The 18,322-nt window shown below is 31.2% G+C and overlaps 1 protein-coding gene across 2 annotated transcripts; it reads right to left on the bottom strand.

The window, feature by feature from the left end:
• Nucleotides 1-1,594: 1,594 nt before the first annotated feature.
• Nucleotides 1,595-16,342, bottom strand: LOC143075025 (uncharacterized). Of its 2 annotated transcripts, XM_076250260.1 has the most exons (6): nucleotides 16,114-16,342; nucleotides 9,663-9,774; nucleotides 8,643-8,666; nucleotides 6,742-7,047; nucleotides 3,119-3,230; nucleotides 1,595-1,801 (listed from the first exon to the last, which is right to left on the bottom strand). In XM_076250260.1, the coding sequence occupies exons 1-6, from the start codon at nucleotides 16,144-16,146 to the stop codon at nucleotides 1,648-1,650; spliced, it is 741 nt and encodes a 246-aa protein (XP_076106375.1). In that variant the 5' UTR covers nucleotides 16,147-16,342; the 3' UTR covers nucleotides 1,595-1,647. The 2 variants fall into 2 exon arrangements, with proteins under 2 accessions (XP_076106375.1, XP_076106376.1); XM_076250261.1 differs by lacking the exon at nucleotides 16,114-16,342 and having other exon boundaries at nucleotides 9,663-9,831.
• Between the last annotated feature and the right edge of the window lie 1,980 nt (nucleotides 16,343-18,322).

Genomic DNA, 18,322 nt, shown 5'->3' with positions numbered 1-18,322 from the left:
TTTTTATTTACTTGTATGTAATGTAATAAAGAGGGGAATAACTTTTTGACAGAGAGAGTTCCAGAGTTTATAGATGAGGTGACTATGTATGCTGATTAGTTTAAGGAGACAAGGGGAGAAAAAAAATAGTCGCACTTAAAAAGAAGACCAAAAAGCGGGCAAGTGTAAGTAATACTGTAAGGAACCCGGGGTAGGCTTCAATATAATTATATCATTTGGGTTAGTCTCCGTAAAGGTTGCAGCAATAACCAATTTTAAACATGCATATATACACACACAGATTGGTTCCTGTGCTAATGTTCATAAATGCATTTACATTAAAAGTATAAAACAAAAGTTTATACCACAATCAAATCCATTGAATTAATATCTAAATTATCAATGTGCAGTTGTCAAGGTCAAAGCGAGATAAATTATTACAAGACAGACATACACACCTTCAATTATTTCATACACCAAACATCGTTTTACTAAAGCATATACAAAAAACGAAAAAAAAAGAGATACGAGGTGCTGATATTCAAGGTATTGAAAATTCGTAACACAATGCATCAATGAACTGATAATGAAGCATCCATATATATTATAGCGTTTCAGTCAAGAGAACCCCGTCTCGCCGGATCTTTATCCAAAGTCTCGCTTTCTGCGAAAAAATTTCAAACAAAAACTGCCTTGATCAAAACATAAATCTTGTTCAGGACGAACGGACGAACGAATGAACTGACCAGAAAACATAATGCCCTCTGCTATTGTAGACGGACTGACGGATGAATGGATAGACAGACAGAGGTAAAACAGTATACCCCCTTTGTCAAAGCGGGGGTATAATATTACATAATTTGTCTATGTTATTTGCAATTGTAATGTCCCTGTAGCTAAGTCATGTGTAGTTATATCTTAAGGAACAGTAACACAAGCAACGTTTTACAAATGGTTTTTTTCTTGGTGACAGTGGTTACGCCTGTAAACTATATTTAATCACGTCATACTGCAGACCATCTGACAGGAGTCAAGAACGATGGTTCACACTGAAAAACAAGCTTTTGGATGGTGGAAAGGACGAGGAGATAAATCATGGATAACACAATGGCCAAGAAGATGGAACTGGTGTAAGAAACTACATTACAAGAACCTTTATAGACAAAAGTTAAAGATATATGCAGGTTTTTTGCTACACAGTACAAACATAGCATTCAAATTCATGAAAATCAGCCAAAAGTTATTAAGCAATGATAAATTTGGGACATATTCAGGCTTTTTAAACATGTAAAAGTACTTAAACGTCAAGAAAAACACCAATTTTAAACAAAACATGTATAAATTAAAGTTAAAGGGATCCTTTTTTTTATCAATAAACAAGTTTAATATCTTCATGTTCTGCATGTTCTGTGTAAGACAAGGCCAAACTGCAACCCTTAATAGTGTATTCAACTACATTGTGTCTTGGATGCAGAGCTGTCAAATAGGCACTCATACCACATCTACATCTTTTCAATTGATCTTTAGGTCGTGATGGCTACAACATTGACAACATGGATAAAACAATACTATGCGTCAAACCAGTGTGAAATTTGTGAACAGATGACAACAAATCTTCTCTTAAAACCGAACGCTGGTATATTTAATCAAAATAATAAAATAGTTCATTCAGTCTTTAATGCCCAGACGTAATTTCAACTTCTGATTCATTAGTTTGTAGTACTTAGTTTGTTGAATAAGCTTGTTCTTTTGTTTAAACAGAACCTCGTATTGCATTCTAGTCATGTCTTCTGGTTTAATTTTCGTCGTAGCAGTCTTGCATCTGAAGGTATAGAAATGTATATTGAAATCATTCTATTTGAGCAGTCAAAATATGTTGACTGTATATTATTATAAACAGTAACTCACAATATATAAATTTGTGTGTGAGGTTAAAAATATGTTGATGTAGAGTTTTATTCTTTGCATTTAGAAAAAGACCTTAACATCTGAATATTTATGTCATTCATTTCAAATTGTTTGTCAGGTTTGTTTTTACCAAAAAAATTTATTGAAGAAGAACCAATACAAATTAAATTATATATAGTGCAACCATGACAAGTTACAGATCAACTGCAATTTGGTTTCAGTATGATGATTTTTTTTCTCGTAGCGTTAAGGTCCTTTGACTAGGAAAATTAACACAAATAATCTGTTTTCAGTACTCTTTTCAGCATGCTTTAGGATATAGATTAGATATTTAATACATGGCAGGTTACAGATCAAGTACAAATTTTGTTCTGGTACAGGAATGTACAAGGAATTTTCGACCGGTAGAAAATAATACTGAACTCCGAAAACAATTTATAACGGAAAAAGCTAATAAAATGGTAGCATCAAAATCTCAAACACATCAAACGAATGGATAACAACTTTCAAATTCCTTGCTTGGTAAAGGCATTTTCTGATGTAGAAAATAGAGGATTGCACCAGCTGGTGTTAAAGCTATATAAACCTCTCACTTTTATGAAAGTTGCATCAAATTCAATTATATTGACAACGAGGCGTGAACAAAACAGACATAATAGGTAAAATGTCAAAAAGTCAAAAAGTCAGCAGTCAACAATGTGTTACAATCTCAATCACTACAAAAACAAAAAAAAACAAATATTTAATAAAGAAGCACAAATTGAATACAGACCAAGCACATAAGAAAAAAATGAAAGACAAGCATACACAAATTTACAATAACACAATGACGGGATGTATAAGTACTGAGCCACGTCATATATGTAACAAAGAAAAATAAAAAGGCATAAAAATGCAAAGCACATAGCAAAAATTAAAGACAATCAACAAACAAGTTTTACAATAGTACCAAAATGAAAGACAATAATACGAGAATATTACAAACAATAATAACAGAATGACAAGTAACTCAATCGCAATAATAAAGATTAACAAAGAAGCACAAAAGGCAAATAGCAAATTAAACAACCTCTTGCATTGCTTTTTTATTTTTAAATTTTATTACGTTGGTTATATCCATCCATACACAATTTAAGATTTTTAATTACTGGGACCGAATGCTACATTGACAATACCCGGTAGGTTACTATATATTGCCATTTATTCTAAATTAATACGTGTAGATATATACTTTTCAGTCTTTAAATGTACATCATTGATCTGTACATCTTCCGTTGATGATTGATCTGGGCTGCTTGTAGGGACAGATTCAACAGCCCCTTCTTTTTCATCTGCAACATGACCTTAAAGACATAAAAAAAAACTGTACGAGCTAATCATAGTAAATTGATAATTGGATGACATAAATAACCTATTAAATATATGTTGTAGGAATGCCAATGAAACAACCCTCCTTCCAAGTCACTATGTATTTAAAGTTAACAATTATAGATCAAACTACGGCATTCAACACGGACTAATGGATCACATCAAACAGAAAGCTCTAAGGGCCCGAAAACTACCAGAAGATAAAACCTAGTTTAAATACCTATCTTTAAAACCTAGAAAATTGGTAATATCTCTATTCCCCTATATAATGGTTGAGGTTTCAGGTTTTAGTCACAATAATTGAACATTAGAAGTTTTTTTTTATTACTCAACTTCTCTTATATTTAGTTCTAAAGAAGTCCTAAAGCATAAACAAAAAAGTAAAATCACAAAAACACTGAACTAAACATCAAATCGGAAAGTCCCTAATCATGGCAAAATTCAAATGACAAAACACATCAAAACGGAATAAATAATAACTGTCATATTCCTGTCTTACAAAAATGCTTCGCCTAATGAGTTGCTGGATTGCATGGGGAAAAAAGAAATTAATGTTTTGATATGAGATCATCCATTCATATGTTTGATATGAGATCATTCATTCATGTTTTGATATGAGATCATTCATTCATATGTTTGATATGAGATCATTCATTCATGTTTTGATATGAGATCATTCATTCATATGCTTGATATGAGATCATTCATTCATATGTTTGATATGAGATCATTCATTCATGTTTTGATATGAGATCATTCATTCATGTTTTGATATGAGATCATCCATTTATATGTTTGATATGATATCATTCATTCATGTTTTGATATGAGATCATTAATTCATATGTTTGATACGAGATCATTCATCCATATGTTTGATATGAGATCATCCATTCATGTTTTGATATGAGATCATTCATTCATGTTTTGATATGAGATCATCCATTTATATGTTTGATATGAGATCACTCATTCATGTTTTGATATGAGATCATCCGTTTATATGTTTGATATGATATCATTCATTCATGTTTTGATATGGGATCATCCATTCATGTTTTGATATGATATCATCCATTCATGTTTTTATATGGGATGATCCAAGGGAAACGGTGGGGTTCGTGTTGTTTAGTTTTTAGTTTTTAATGTTGGATTTTGTAAACTGTTGGTTGTCCTATGATCTTTTCCAGTTATGGTGTGGTCAATGGGTTTTTTTTTCGATTTATGATTTAAAATGTATCTTTGATATCTGACGGCCCCTTTCATCCATTAATGCATTGATATCTAATACTATGTTTTATATTGAAGTTACGGCAGTATTGTATTCTCTGTCATTATCAAGTATGCAAACTAAAACCAACATGTGCATACAAGTTTAAGAGGTTATGGCAGCAACTATTGAACACATCAAGGACATGGTTGGCAATTTTAAATTCTGCATGTCTTTTTGTGAATATATAATCATATATTGTAGAAATATAAATCTGATAATGTGTTCATAAATTCATGAAATAAAGGAAAGTTGTTTGGTCTGACAAGGTAATCTAAATAAACAGTTTAAGGTCTAGTACAATGTTTATAGTTGGTGTGTTTTCCCCGGGTTCATTTTGTAACACACATTTATGATTTTCAAGAGTAGTATATTGTTTGCCTTTTGTAAACATTTTAAATTGTAAGTTAACATAGATAAACACGGGGAGGAATGTGCCTAATACTCATATGATGAAGACATAATTTTTCAATCAGTTTAATTGAAGTCCGGAGCTGGCATGTCAGTTAACTGCTAGTAGTCTGATGTTATTTATGTATTATTGTCATTTTGTTTATTTTCTTTGGTTACATCTTCTGACATCAGACTCGGACTTCTCTTGAACTGAATTTTAATGTGCGTATTGTTATGCGTTTACTTTTCTGCATTGGCTAGAGGTATAGGGGAGGGTTGAGACCTCACAAACATGTTTAACCCCGCCGCATTTTTTAGCCTGTCCCGAGTCAGGAGCCTCTGACCTTTGTTAGTCTTGTTATTTTAATTTTTAGTTTCTTGTGTACAATATGGAGTTAAGTATGGTGTTCATTATCACTGAACCAGTATATATTTGTTTAGGGGCCAGCTGAAGGACGCCTCCGGGTGCGAAAATTTCTCGTTGCATTGAAGACCTGTTGGTGACCTTCTGCTGTTGTCTGCTCTATGGTAGGGTTATTGTCTCTTTGACACATTTCCCATTTTCATCCTCAATTTTATTTAGAGTTACAAGAGATTTGACGCAATAGGTAACTTGCCATTGATTGCTTCGCTATTTTCCTTCCATACTTCTTCAATTTCTTTACATTAAATGGCAAACGATACAGTTACAGGGGAGGTGATAACGTTGCTAACGTAAAATGTTATTTTTGCGACGCCAAACTGTCTCATATCGGGAAAAGATGCATGTTTCGACTGTTTTGTTATGCTTTTAACTGGTTCAACTTGAAAACGAGTGCAGGGATTCCACTGGTTGACAATGGCATTAGATTTGATTACGCATGACATTTATTTTTCAATTTCAATGAAAAAGCCAACATGAATTTCTTTTAAATTTGATAAACATACTGTAAAATAATTTACGGTTTTTTTTCCCAAAAATCTTGACACTCTTGTTTGAAATTTATTTTTCCCAAGAATTATTGTACATATTAAGAGCAAATTTAATGTCAGAATGATTTTCGTAAAGTTTTTACAAAAATCCGCTGGTGTTTATCTGTTGTAAAACAAATGTTTGGTGTGTCTATTAAAAGAATAGAAATGTCAACAAAAACTTTGACCCTGATATCTTTTAAGTAGCATATGAAGGTAAATTTGTTATGGTGACCCCATATTTATTCTAGTTCTTATCTTAAGAATTTCATAATAGCTAAACCCATATTTCTTTTTATATTTTTTAAAAAGCATGATTAAAACTTCATTTTGACAAACTATTATAAAATTCTAAAAGGTGATGTGACTTGTATCCAACCTGTAAAATTGTTTTTATACTTTACATATGGTGTTAAACCAATTGATGCATTGCTCTTGATCACAGACAGCCTATTCATCAAAACCTAAACTTGTATTTCAATTATGTTTATGTATATTATAATTACAGAACATTGTAATTGTACTATGTTCATTCTTATGATATGTTCATTCAACTACTGATTACTTTAAGTTCAAAACTGAACTGTAGAATTGGCACGTAACTAATATTTTTTGTGTTATTAAAATTTGCTGTCACAAAATGATAGAAACTATTATAAATTAAGGAATGTATCTCCCTCATGCAAAGCTCTGATTCCTTTCACGGATTTGGCTATACTTTTTAGACCTTTTGGATTATAGCTCTTCATCTTTTATATAAGCTTTGGATTTAAAATATTTTGGCCACGAGCATCACTGAAGAGACATGTATTGTCGAAATGCGCATCTGGTGCAAGAAAATTGATACCGTTAAATGTCATTACATTACTCACTTGGTATAATCGATATAGGCAAACTTGTGGCGTAAAACTGGTTCACTGCGAAACCGCGGCAAACATAGTGGCCTTGATCTTCTAATATACTATAGTCTAATGTCAATTCACTAGCAATCATTCTGACAGGTACGTCAGTAACATACTCGTTTATGTGTACTCGTGACTTCCACCTTGGATCTCGTTCACGTATCATGTGACCATTAAAGAACCAGTCTATCTGTCCTTCAGTAATACCTGTTACATTGCATACTAAGTTAATAGGTTCATGAAGGTTGATATATGTAGTACCATCCAAAGTTATCGCTGAAATAAAAGGAGTAGGTCAGATAACACCACTTTATGAAGAAAAAAAAACCAGATTTCAGCTTTAAGAAGTTATTGAAAGAAGAACTATTTCGATACTTAAATATTTTCTGTTTGTTGACGGAGCAAAGCACAGACAATGCATCATAATCTTGCATAATTAATTCATGCAAAATTTTTGAAATCTTCTCAATTATCTAAATATGCCCTCTGATTATACACCAAAGACGCATTCTAGTGTATAAAAATATACATAAAAAGATGATTTAATATAGGTACCAGACTACAATATATATATATAGAGAGACAGAAGTTATACACACATATGGGTGTACCTTATATTAACGTATAAAGACAGACAATAACAGGCATGATTAAGATAATACAACTAAAAGAGACATTTATTTTGTAAGGTTTAAGCTCATTTGCAATGACTCAATTGTGTGGTGTCGACAAGTTTTAAGGTCATAAGAATATTATATTGTATTTTTTGTATGGAATATTTGGAAGGTTTAAATGTCTATCTTGCAATAATCACCGACCGTAATCTCATTTATATCGTTCATATTAATTGGTCAATCTTAAGTTTTCCTGGTTTAGTTTGTTTTGTTTCTTAGATACTATATGCAATAGGTCAACTTTATTTAAAAATGTACTGAATGTAAGGTGTACATGTATGTCTGGCAAGGTTCTTTAAATATTTTCATTGTTCATTTTAAAATTTGAAGTTTTCCTGCTTATTTTATTTTTCTTACGAGAGCAGTAGATTATCTATATATTTAAAGCATATTTGGTGTATGTACGGTTTGTAAGGTGTACATGTATTTTCGGTTTGGTTTATCTGACCTACCTTTACCTGATTTTCTTGGATCATGTTAAGTTTAGGTGTAGTAAATCTTTATATTTAAAACTATTAACATAAAATCAATGGTTGGTAAAACGAGACCTTTCAGCATGAACACTCTGTTGTTAATGTAAGTAAAAGACATGAAAACATTGACTTAACTAAAAAAAAAAAGTGCATTTAACTCGTAAATTAATTTTGAAACATTTGTATACAAATCAAGCGAGAAAATCTGATGGAGTTCCATAACCTGTAAACGGACCTATTGTGTTATGTCGACAAGGTTATAAGTGCCCCTTGCATTATATTTGCTATCATGCTAATTCCAGACCAGTAAAATTATCACGTTGTTAATATATGTATCAAATTTATAATTAATTGTATTCTGATGTGAAAGTTTTAAACAAACAGAAGAATATATGTTAATTAGTTAATACTTATTTTGTTTAACATTGGATTTTCCGTTTGTAGTTTTGCTTGGAGATCAGTATTCTTTTTATTTTACTTTTTATGGGAATGAGAATACAATTGCTAATTTGACAGTGCTATGCTAAAAGACAATGTTGTTTGTTACATATATAGTTGAAATTTACTTTTTCCCAAAATACTCTGTACCATTTTTTTTTGTGGTTAAACACAGTATAGTTTATTAAAGTATAACATATATATGCATGCGATGTAGTAAAAATGCATGATTCGTTGATAATACTGTGCAGTATAGTTAGCAATGTATATTAACAAAAAAACATACCTATTTTGTCATCTAACGGCGTTCCTGTGAATGGAAAGGACAGAAACATTAAATGTTTATCACACAGTGTTAGACGAGTCTTCGTACTATGGATGCCTCTATTTCTCTAGATATCAGACTGGTGTATCATTTGTTCGATTATGTGCAAATTACTATCTTATTTATGTGTCCTGTTTGGTAAATTCGACGTGCAAAATTCCCTTTTTGTAAAACAATGACCATGTCCTTATACAGTTGGAGATTAACAAGCACCTGCTGTGATGATATTTGTGAAAAGGTAAGCTATATAGGCAATAACATGAGAACAATGCAGTACTTCAGTTTGTTTTCAGTTTTGGTGTTAATTTCATGGAATTTGAAGTTATTTATGATTCGCAGATTTACAAAAATTTTCAAGAAGGAAGTAAAAAGAGCATCTTTACAATATTTAGTTAACTGTTCTCAAACTATTCTATTATATATTTCTAATTAAATGTCCAGTGGCAATTACGATGTACTTCGTGCATTAAAAACAAAAATAAAAATTTAGAAATAAACTGAATCATCGCGTAGAGATAATTCAATACTGACAGCGGCTATGCTTAGGGTTCTTTTGTAGCTTTACAATCTCAAAATCTTAACCGAATCAATTAACAGGAAGAGAACGACAAATAATAGTTTCTATTTTCAACTGATGTTTATATGCGTGGTTTGTCTTATTTTATCTAATTTTAACAAATGTGTAATCATAATCTTAGCTGATAATAATTGTGTCTTGATTCGTTATATTCGTCTTGTCTTATTAGTTGCCTTCTATTGTAGTTAAAATGTATCACAAACATTCGAGAACAAATATTTTTACATCGGTAGAAAAATAGAAAGTTCACAGTTAGGAAATCTACAAAAAAACAAACAAATGATATTGATCAACAAATTATATCTCAAATGATCAATATTTTATAGTGAAAGCGTTGCACTGTCAATGGTTTATCATATTGTTATATAATGTGTTCTAGAGAGTAATATTAATAAGCGTCATACCTGGACATAATGCTGCTATTGATAAAAGGCAAACTAAATTAATCCACATTATTCCGTTTGTTGCGAATATACGTGTATCGAACTTGGAGTGGTGATGTTTCCTGGCTGACAGCTTTTTATATGGAAATGAATGACAAAACGAGTTAGAACTATTATTGTCGTATTATATAGCAGAAATTGTTTTCAGTTTTAACTATCATAAATATATATTTATTTCGGGTTGTTGTCTCTTTGACACATTCCCCATTTCCATTCTCAATTTTATATATGTATCTCACAATTATTTTGACATAACTGATATAATTTGATTTATCAATTTAATAGTCAAATTGACCTTAAAATATTCATGCCATTTTATTTATAACATTTGTTCAAAGTTTAGATGCAAACAGAATGTAGAGCTCACTTCGTTTATTTCATATTAAATTATTTGTATAACACTTTATCAACAATATATCAAAAACAAATTATGCTGACGGGTAGACATTGTCCATTTTCTTTATTTCTATGCACATTTAAATTCATTCTGTTAAACTGGTGTAGTTTATATGTTTTTTCAAAATGATATTAACAAATTGCTTTACTCATAGAGTAAAATAGGTAACAATCCAAGTATTTGTCACGATTTGCAAGTTGAGGATGATTTTATTCAACCATGCTTTTGCTGTCATGTTTCAGATTAACGTAGCATCACGATTTTATTTAATAATACCTTAAAAGATGAAAATCGTCTAATAATGGTTATAAAATCATCCTGTTATTATAATTTGATAATAATACACACTCTGGTATCTGATTGTCAAGTTAACGTTTACAGACCGCTTAGTCATCTGTAAATGCAAACATAATAGCCTTATTTGGTAATATTAAAAACGTTGTTATGAAGCCACAAGGGAAGTACAAATATACAAATAAACTCATCATAGATACCAGGACTAAATTTTATATATACGCCAGACCCACGTTTCGTCTACAAAAGACCCATCAGTGACGCTCGAATCCAAAAAAAGTTAAAAGGCCCAATAAAGTACGAAGTTGAAGAGCATAAAGACTAAAATTCCTTAAAGTTTTGCCAAATACAGCTAAGGTAATCTATGCCTGAGGTAGAAAAGCCTTACTAGTATTTAAAAAAAAATCAAAATTTTGTAAACAGTTAATTTATAAATATAACAATATCAATGATAATTCATGTCAGTACAAACAGTGCTGACTTCTGGGCTTGTGATACCCTCGGGGAAATAAATCTCCACCAGCAGTGGCATCGACAAATTATTCGCAATGGCGCCCTCTTGGGTAAATTATCGAAATTCTACATCTGCTATATAAGATGAGCGAAAGATACCAGAGGAACAGTATGACATTTAAGATAGAAATATTATGGTATGGTGACCCGATCCCCTTCTCCCACCAGACTTAATTAACAACAGGATATCAAACAATATTCCGTCCTTACAAGTTATTAAAAAAAAAATTATCGTATGATCAACAATCACATTGTGTTTAGTAAAAAAATCCACGAATGATTAAATGTACATTCCAGTGTAACGTCATATGACCTTTTACAGTGTCAAACTTATCTTTGGACATTTTGCGTCCTTTTGTTCAATTTAGAATGTAACAAAATTTGACAAAAAGAAGTTTGTCAAATGGAAAGTGTACGTTTTTTATGTATCATTGAACACATCACATAGGTCTGTTGCTTTCGACGAAATTTCAATCGTCTTAACTTTTGAGAGTCGTCATAGACCTACCAAATAGCCAATAGACATTCCGTAATAAAGTCTTATTACTATGGATTATCCAATCAAATACACGCAGTCCGTGTGGTGTGATTCGATAAATATATATATCAATTAATTAAATAATTGGTCACAGCTATAAGATGATATCTTTTAACTTTATTTAATTTGAAACCAAAAAAGTAACATTTATATTTGCACTTAAACCCAATTCAAAATGAGTGGGTTTTTTTAAATACCAAAGTGAACAGGATATAAACAGTAAATTTGAGAATGAAAGGACACTTTTTCAACCAAATTTATTCATAGTAATGGGAAGAGGATTATTGTTGAGACAACAATCCATTGTACACTTGCAACAATAAGCTACCTTGACATATACATTGAAATATATGTATATAAGAGGATCAATATAATCAGGGTCATCACACTTGAGACGCAAAAATAAAATTCACGTACCAGAATTGCACATAACAAGTTTTATATTTACGCCAGACGAGCGTTTCGTCTACAAAAGACTCATCAGTGACGCTCTAATCAAACAATGTTTTTAAAAAGGTCAGACAAAGTACGAAGTCGAAGAGCATTGAGGACGACAAATTCCAAAAAGTTTTGCCAAAATACAGTTAAAGTTATATTTTCTTGAGGTAGAAAAGCCTCAGTCTTTCAAAAATTCTGTTTTGTTAACAGATATAGGAAGATGTGGTGTGAGTCCCAATGAGACAACTCTCCATCCAAATAACAATTTAAAAGTAAACCAATTATAAGTCAATGTACGGCCTTCAACACGGAGCCTTGGCCTCACACCGAACAAAAAGCTATAAAGGCCCAAAAATTACTAGTGAAAAACCAATCAAACGGGGGAAAACCAACGGTCTAATCTATATACAAAACGAGAAAAAATAAACACGTATAAATTACATAAACAAACCACAACTACTGTACATCAGATTCCTGACTTAGGACAGGTGCAAACATTCGCAATGGGATTAAACGTTTTAATGGTACCAAACCTTCTCCCTTTTTATAATTTATAATTAACTTAATGTCCACTGATCTTAGTACATGCCTGGTATGAGTCAGATGTAAAACTCGATAAATATAGTGTACGTTATGACATAGTACACTGTCATCTTCCTGGTGCAAGTCGATCTTGGACGCACTTTAAATCCAGACATACGTCAGTGTTATTTTTAATATCACCGGGAATAAACCGCTGCTCGTGGACTTCAGAAGGTCATGTTTGTGACCTCTTTACACTAAATCCATTGGATGTTGGATATGATCATATTGATATCAAAGTCTTAGATACTAGCTGTCAGTAATTGCAAGTAGTCTAAGATCTGTATATTTTGTATTTTGTTTGATTATAGGGATGCATAAATAAACTCCGATGTTTTTCTGCTATGTATCGATCTAATGATTTCAGCCCTTTTTACTGATTTTGATGATTTTTTCTTTTGTTGTTCTGTAACACTACTGTCCGGGCTAATTAGAGGGATACGTGCTTACAAACGTGTTTAATCCCGCCAAACTCTTGTACCTGTACTAAGTGCCTTCACAAGTTAAGGATTCTGTAGTTCATGTTAAAGCATTGTCAGGTCGACTAATCCATGTTGAAACAACAAACAATAAAAGCAAAAACAAATGTATTCTCCAAAAGACACAACAACAAATATAATTCTATATTTTTAATTAGGTAGATGTGGGGTAATTGCCAACGACAGCTTTAACATTTATATGTGCAAACAAAGAAATGAAAAATGAGCGTTTTATTCTCATTTTTTTATAAATACAATCCCCTTTTGTATATAAATCAGTAAAGTAAAAGTTAAGTATAAAATGATACATTAAAATAAAATGTGGTCCATACATAAGGATGTGTTTTATTCAAAGTTGTTAAACTTTACCGATGACATAACTCGATAAGATAAGCATCACTGGTACATTGATTTAATAAAAATAAAAAAAATAAACTCGCTCATAAGGTAATTTATGCAGATATAATTCAAATAAATGAAGGACACATGTAAAAAAAAACAGAATGATGATCTTATTGTTCTCCCAATAGTTTATATCTGAAAAGGTAACATTTACCCCTGGTAAGTTTATCAACTAAATTATATTAGGGACATTAGTTACAACCAGTAGTGCAATAAATATTGGAAGATGAAAAAAAGAGAGAAAATCCATTGTTATGACAAAATAGTCAGTATATCAATTAATTCAACAAGTTATTCCTCGAAAGAAAACATGAATAGTGTAGAGTTAACATGTAAACGTTACGCATGTGATTATAAACTGGTTAGTGTATCAATTGAATGAACATATAAAAAGTCTAATCACACAAATATTGAGCTCCGAGAAAAAATCAATAAGTAAAGTACCTAATCAAATGGCAAAACCAAAAGCTCAAACACATCAAACGAATGGATAACAAATGTCATACATCTGACTTGGTACAGGCATTTAATTATGTAGATTTGGAAGATTTAATAGCTTGTTAAACCTCTCACTTGTATGACAGTCTCATCAAATTCTTATATATTAACAACGTTGCGTGAACAAAACAAACAGACACCATTGATTAAAATTTTAAAAATAGGGGTACAACAGTCAACATTGTAATATCGTCTAAATAGCAATGAAAACAAACAAATGTTACTTTTATCAGACAGCAAATTTAAAAATCAAACACATCAAGCAAATCAACTACAAATGTCTAAAAAAATTAACAAATCTGATTCTGCAAGTATAGCTGATACAACGATTGCTTCACACTGATGTCCTAATGAATTATATAAACATCCTTGTCGATGTCTTGAAACAAAAAAGACTGAGTTCCATTTGTATTTTCACCTTTCAGTGTACAGACATTTGTTTTCTTGTCATACTCTGCAGCAGTACAGGCTGTCTTGGTGATGCACTTTCTTGTACACTGAATGTCATGTTTTGCTACAGACGTATCTAGGACAGGACCAATATATCCGTACCCGATTTTTCCACATGCATATGCAGTCTTAGAGAGTGAAACATCTTAAAGTAGAAAAAACATATAACAATGTTCTATTGAAACGGCTTGTCTAAAACCAAGATTCTGCGTGCGGTGTCACAAGGCGCTTTAGTAGACAGGTTACAGATCAAATCAATGAAAAATGTCTTATAGTTGATATGACACCAAAATGTTAGTTGGCAATTTATTTTGAATGTAACTGAAAACAGATGAATGAGTAGAAACAACGGACGAATCTGTCGACACTGATCATGATAATGAGCTATTGTAAATCAAACGTATTAAAATTGTTGTTTTCTAAAGGCAAGTTGAAAACTATCATTCGTGAATAATCACTCTTCGTGTAGGATTAGTTTGCAGGATTTAGTTTGTCATTTTTAAAAACTCATTGAATTGGTGTTATTTCATGTATGATTTAGTTAAAATATTTTCTTAATTTATGTTTGTCTTTTCTATGGATTCATTTTATTTTAATACACAAGTGCATGATATCTTTGCACTTCCAAAACTCATGATATCCTGGTTTTTGACAATGTTGTATTGGGGAACGGGAGGTCAAATTGTTAAATTTTCTATTAGGTGTTCTGTGCTATTGTTTTTTTGGCCTTCTTGTTTTCTCTTCGTCATGGCGGGGATTGTTTATTATAGACTTATGCGTTTTTAAAAATGGCAATTTTGTATTTTTGTCTCTCTTTGACGAGTAACATGCAACCGGCAGATACTGCTTTATTTCTGATGTGCATACATATTGAAGCAAGTAATTTTTTCCGAATTTATATAATTTGAGATATATTGTTTTGACCTTACTTATTACCATAATCGTTTAATTTTTAAAAAAATAACTCGTTTTGGGGAATATTTTACAAAACTTCCTCGAATATTTTACCAGTAGTGTTGATTTCGCCATCATTTGACTAAATCAAGAAATAAACCAGAAGTAACATGATATCGTGTTTTGAAATTTAAGTTTGAGATACACAGTGTTTTGAATAATCGATAACACACTTCGCGTTTTTGGTAATTAGTCATTAGTTTTAATTTGGGGAACAGATTATTATATAAATGGGAAACATTCAAAAGAGATGTTGAAGATAGCAAAGGGATAATCAAACTTTGTTGACAACTAAAAGAATATATTACCGAAAACAAAACAGACCAAAAGAAAAAGAAAGTCTACGAAACACGACATATAAAACTTTAAACATGGCACCATAAGTCCCATCAAAAACCAGTGGGACTCGTCATCGCATGTGCTTTGAAAGGATCTGTGAATCAATCACTATATATGCTACTGGTGCTGGAAACTGAACATAGGAAAAATGCAGCTTAATCTGTAAACAATTCTAGGTGCATAAGATGGATAAAGTTTATTTTTCACTTCATAGAAATATCCTCCAGAATGTATGAGTATAAAGACGATTACATAAACTAATATAACTTAGGTACAACGGTCGGTACAGTAGTTGCGGATAAGCCACCATTAATTGACGATTGGAAAGTAACAAATGCAGTTTACTGTAGACGGTATCTACATAAAAAAAACAAGAAACGAAAAATACTTATAAACCACATCAACAAACGACAACTACTGAACATCAGATTCCGGACTAAGGACAGGTGCAGCGGGTTTAAACGTTTTATTGTACAAAACCTTCACTTTTATCTGAAACAATAATATAACATCACAATATATAAATACCTGACTGTAGCAGGCTGTTGATCTGATCTCCATATATTTCTATTTCACAAATAACCAATGTTTTCTTATCACGGCGTTTAATCCGGACAATTCTCCCTCTGGTGTTTGGAGGGCAATTTATAGTGATTATCTGACTTCCAGTGGCTTGATAGTGGCAGTGATATATATTTCCCTCGTCTAAATCTTTACTACATGTTGGCAGAATAATTTCCACATCAAAGTTTTCCAAATCGTTAGCTGTTTGAATATAGATGTTAATCTAGATAGTTATATACATATATTGTATTATATAATATCATTTGTAATTAGTAAATGTACAATAATTGTTACATGTATGAAGCATAAGGTTTAATTTGAAATGTTTCTAAAAGTGTTTCACATATAGATAGTAGGTTTCTCTTACGTAACCTTTGATTAATGTCGGCTTCTTTTAATTTTCTGAATCATTTTTTAATAGATAGGACAATATTTTAAAAGGCTCTATATGAATACGGCATTAATTTCCTTGAGTTACATTTTGACTACCAAGTAACACAGATAACGATAAACAAAGGGGTCATCTCAAAGAATTTTAAATCTACAATAAGATGACCCAGTGAACACACTTTATACTATGTTTTAAACGGTACTTACATTGTCATCTAAAACAAATAAAATCTATTTTTTAAAACCTATTTGAATAATTACTAAACGGTCAATGTCAAACCCGCATTCATATGGTAAAGCAATATTTTCATTATCATGAATAAACAATAAAATTCAGTTTTTAATGTCACAAAGAGTCATTACTTCTGAACAGTTAGTAGTTCGACTTAATTACCATTGGTCCATGGAACATAGTAGTATTGAGAAATTTGAGAACAACATGGATAAAGTGAGGTAGTTGTCTGTCCATGAGGTATTCATGAGCCAATCATTCCTATAATCTCACTTTGTAATAACTTAGATGTTTGCACTTAAATTTTCAAAACAATCCTAACAAGTGTATCGTATACAACGAAACAAATAAGAGATATTTTTTGGTAAACAAAATATGTTCAGTCCTGTGAACATGTTGAAAATTTTTTTTCGAATTACTAACTTTCAAATACATGAGATTTGATGATGAAACTTAAACCAATTATGAACCACTACTAGAACAAGTAGAAAGTGTGTCACGTAAAAGGGAAAGAAAAAGCATAGTGAAGATCAAGATCAAAATAATTGTTAGCTAAGTCACCAAGGTGCATTTGTGAAAAAAAAACATTATGTCCGCCCTGATATACCTTTAAACTCGGTAATTGCATTTGAAATATTTATTGCCCACTCTTAACAATTTCATGTTTTCCGTATTTGTTTCTATTTAATTTGTATGTAATAAGTTAAGTTTTTTAATTTGCTTATCGACAATTTTTTTTCATTTTGAAATTCAGTTGCTAGATTGATCGATGTACAACATATGGTTTATATAGATACTTGACTTCACTCACGGCAGCAATCATCTGTGCGTCCATAAATATCTATCACATTGATATCATAAACATTCAGTAGGTCGACTGCCCACCATGGCGGCTGATCATCGTTTCTATCTGTATGTGCACACATAAAAACGTCACCTTTCCGTAACTCTTTTTTCCCATCAACGGCTAATTCAGAGTGACAACAAATATATCCTGTTTGCACAAATATTGATGACATTGTTGTTGGTTTGTTTAAGGCAATGTTTACATCTGAAAAAACTTTAATAAAAAAGAAACATAATTCTATACTGCAATTGTCAAAAGTATGCAACCATTTACGACATATTTATAAAAAATGGTGTGTAATTGGAAAAAAACGTATTATTAAAAGAGATGGTTTTTTTTTTGTATTTATACAGATCATATTAGATGTAATATGTTTTACAACCTTTCTAGAATAACAGAGAAATAAGGAAAAATTCCCGTAAAAATAAAATAAAAAAGGAGTAGATCCAGAAACTGTCTTGTAGAGGTATTTTTTTTTTTACTTTTCACTTTATTAATCAATATTTATCTAATGTGTATGAATTGCTAAATGTATGGTATCTATAATAAGAAAAATTAAATCATCTGCTTTATATTCAATATACAGATATTAACCCTTTTAAAAGCAAAAGAATTATACCGGTGTTCAAACGTAATATATAGATTGAGAGAAAATAAATATGGGTTACAAACTAAAACCAAATGAAAAACATCAATATAAAGAC

This window comes from Mytilus galloprovincialis, chromosome 5, assembly GCF_965363235.1.
Source record: "Mytilus galloprovincialis chromosome 5, xbMytGall1.hap1.1, whole genome shotgun sequence".
NCBI classification, from domain to species: Eukaryota; Metazoa; Mollusca; class Bivalvia; order Mytilida; family Mytilidae; genus Mytilus; species Mytilus galloprovincialis.
Note: the sequence above shows the minus strand (reverse complement) of the source record. Positions and strands in the feature narration are given on the sequence as shown.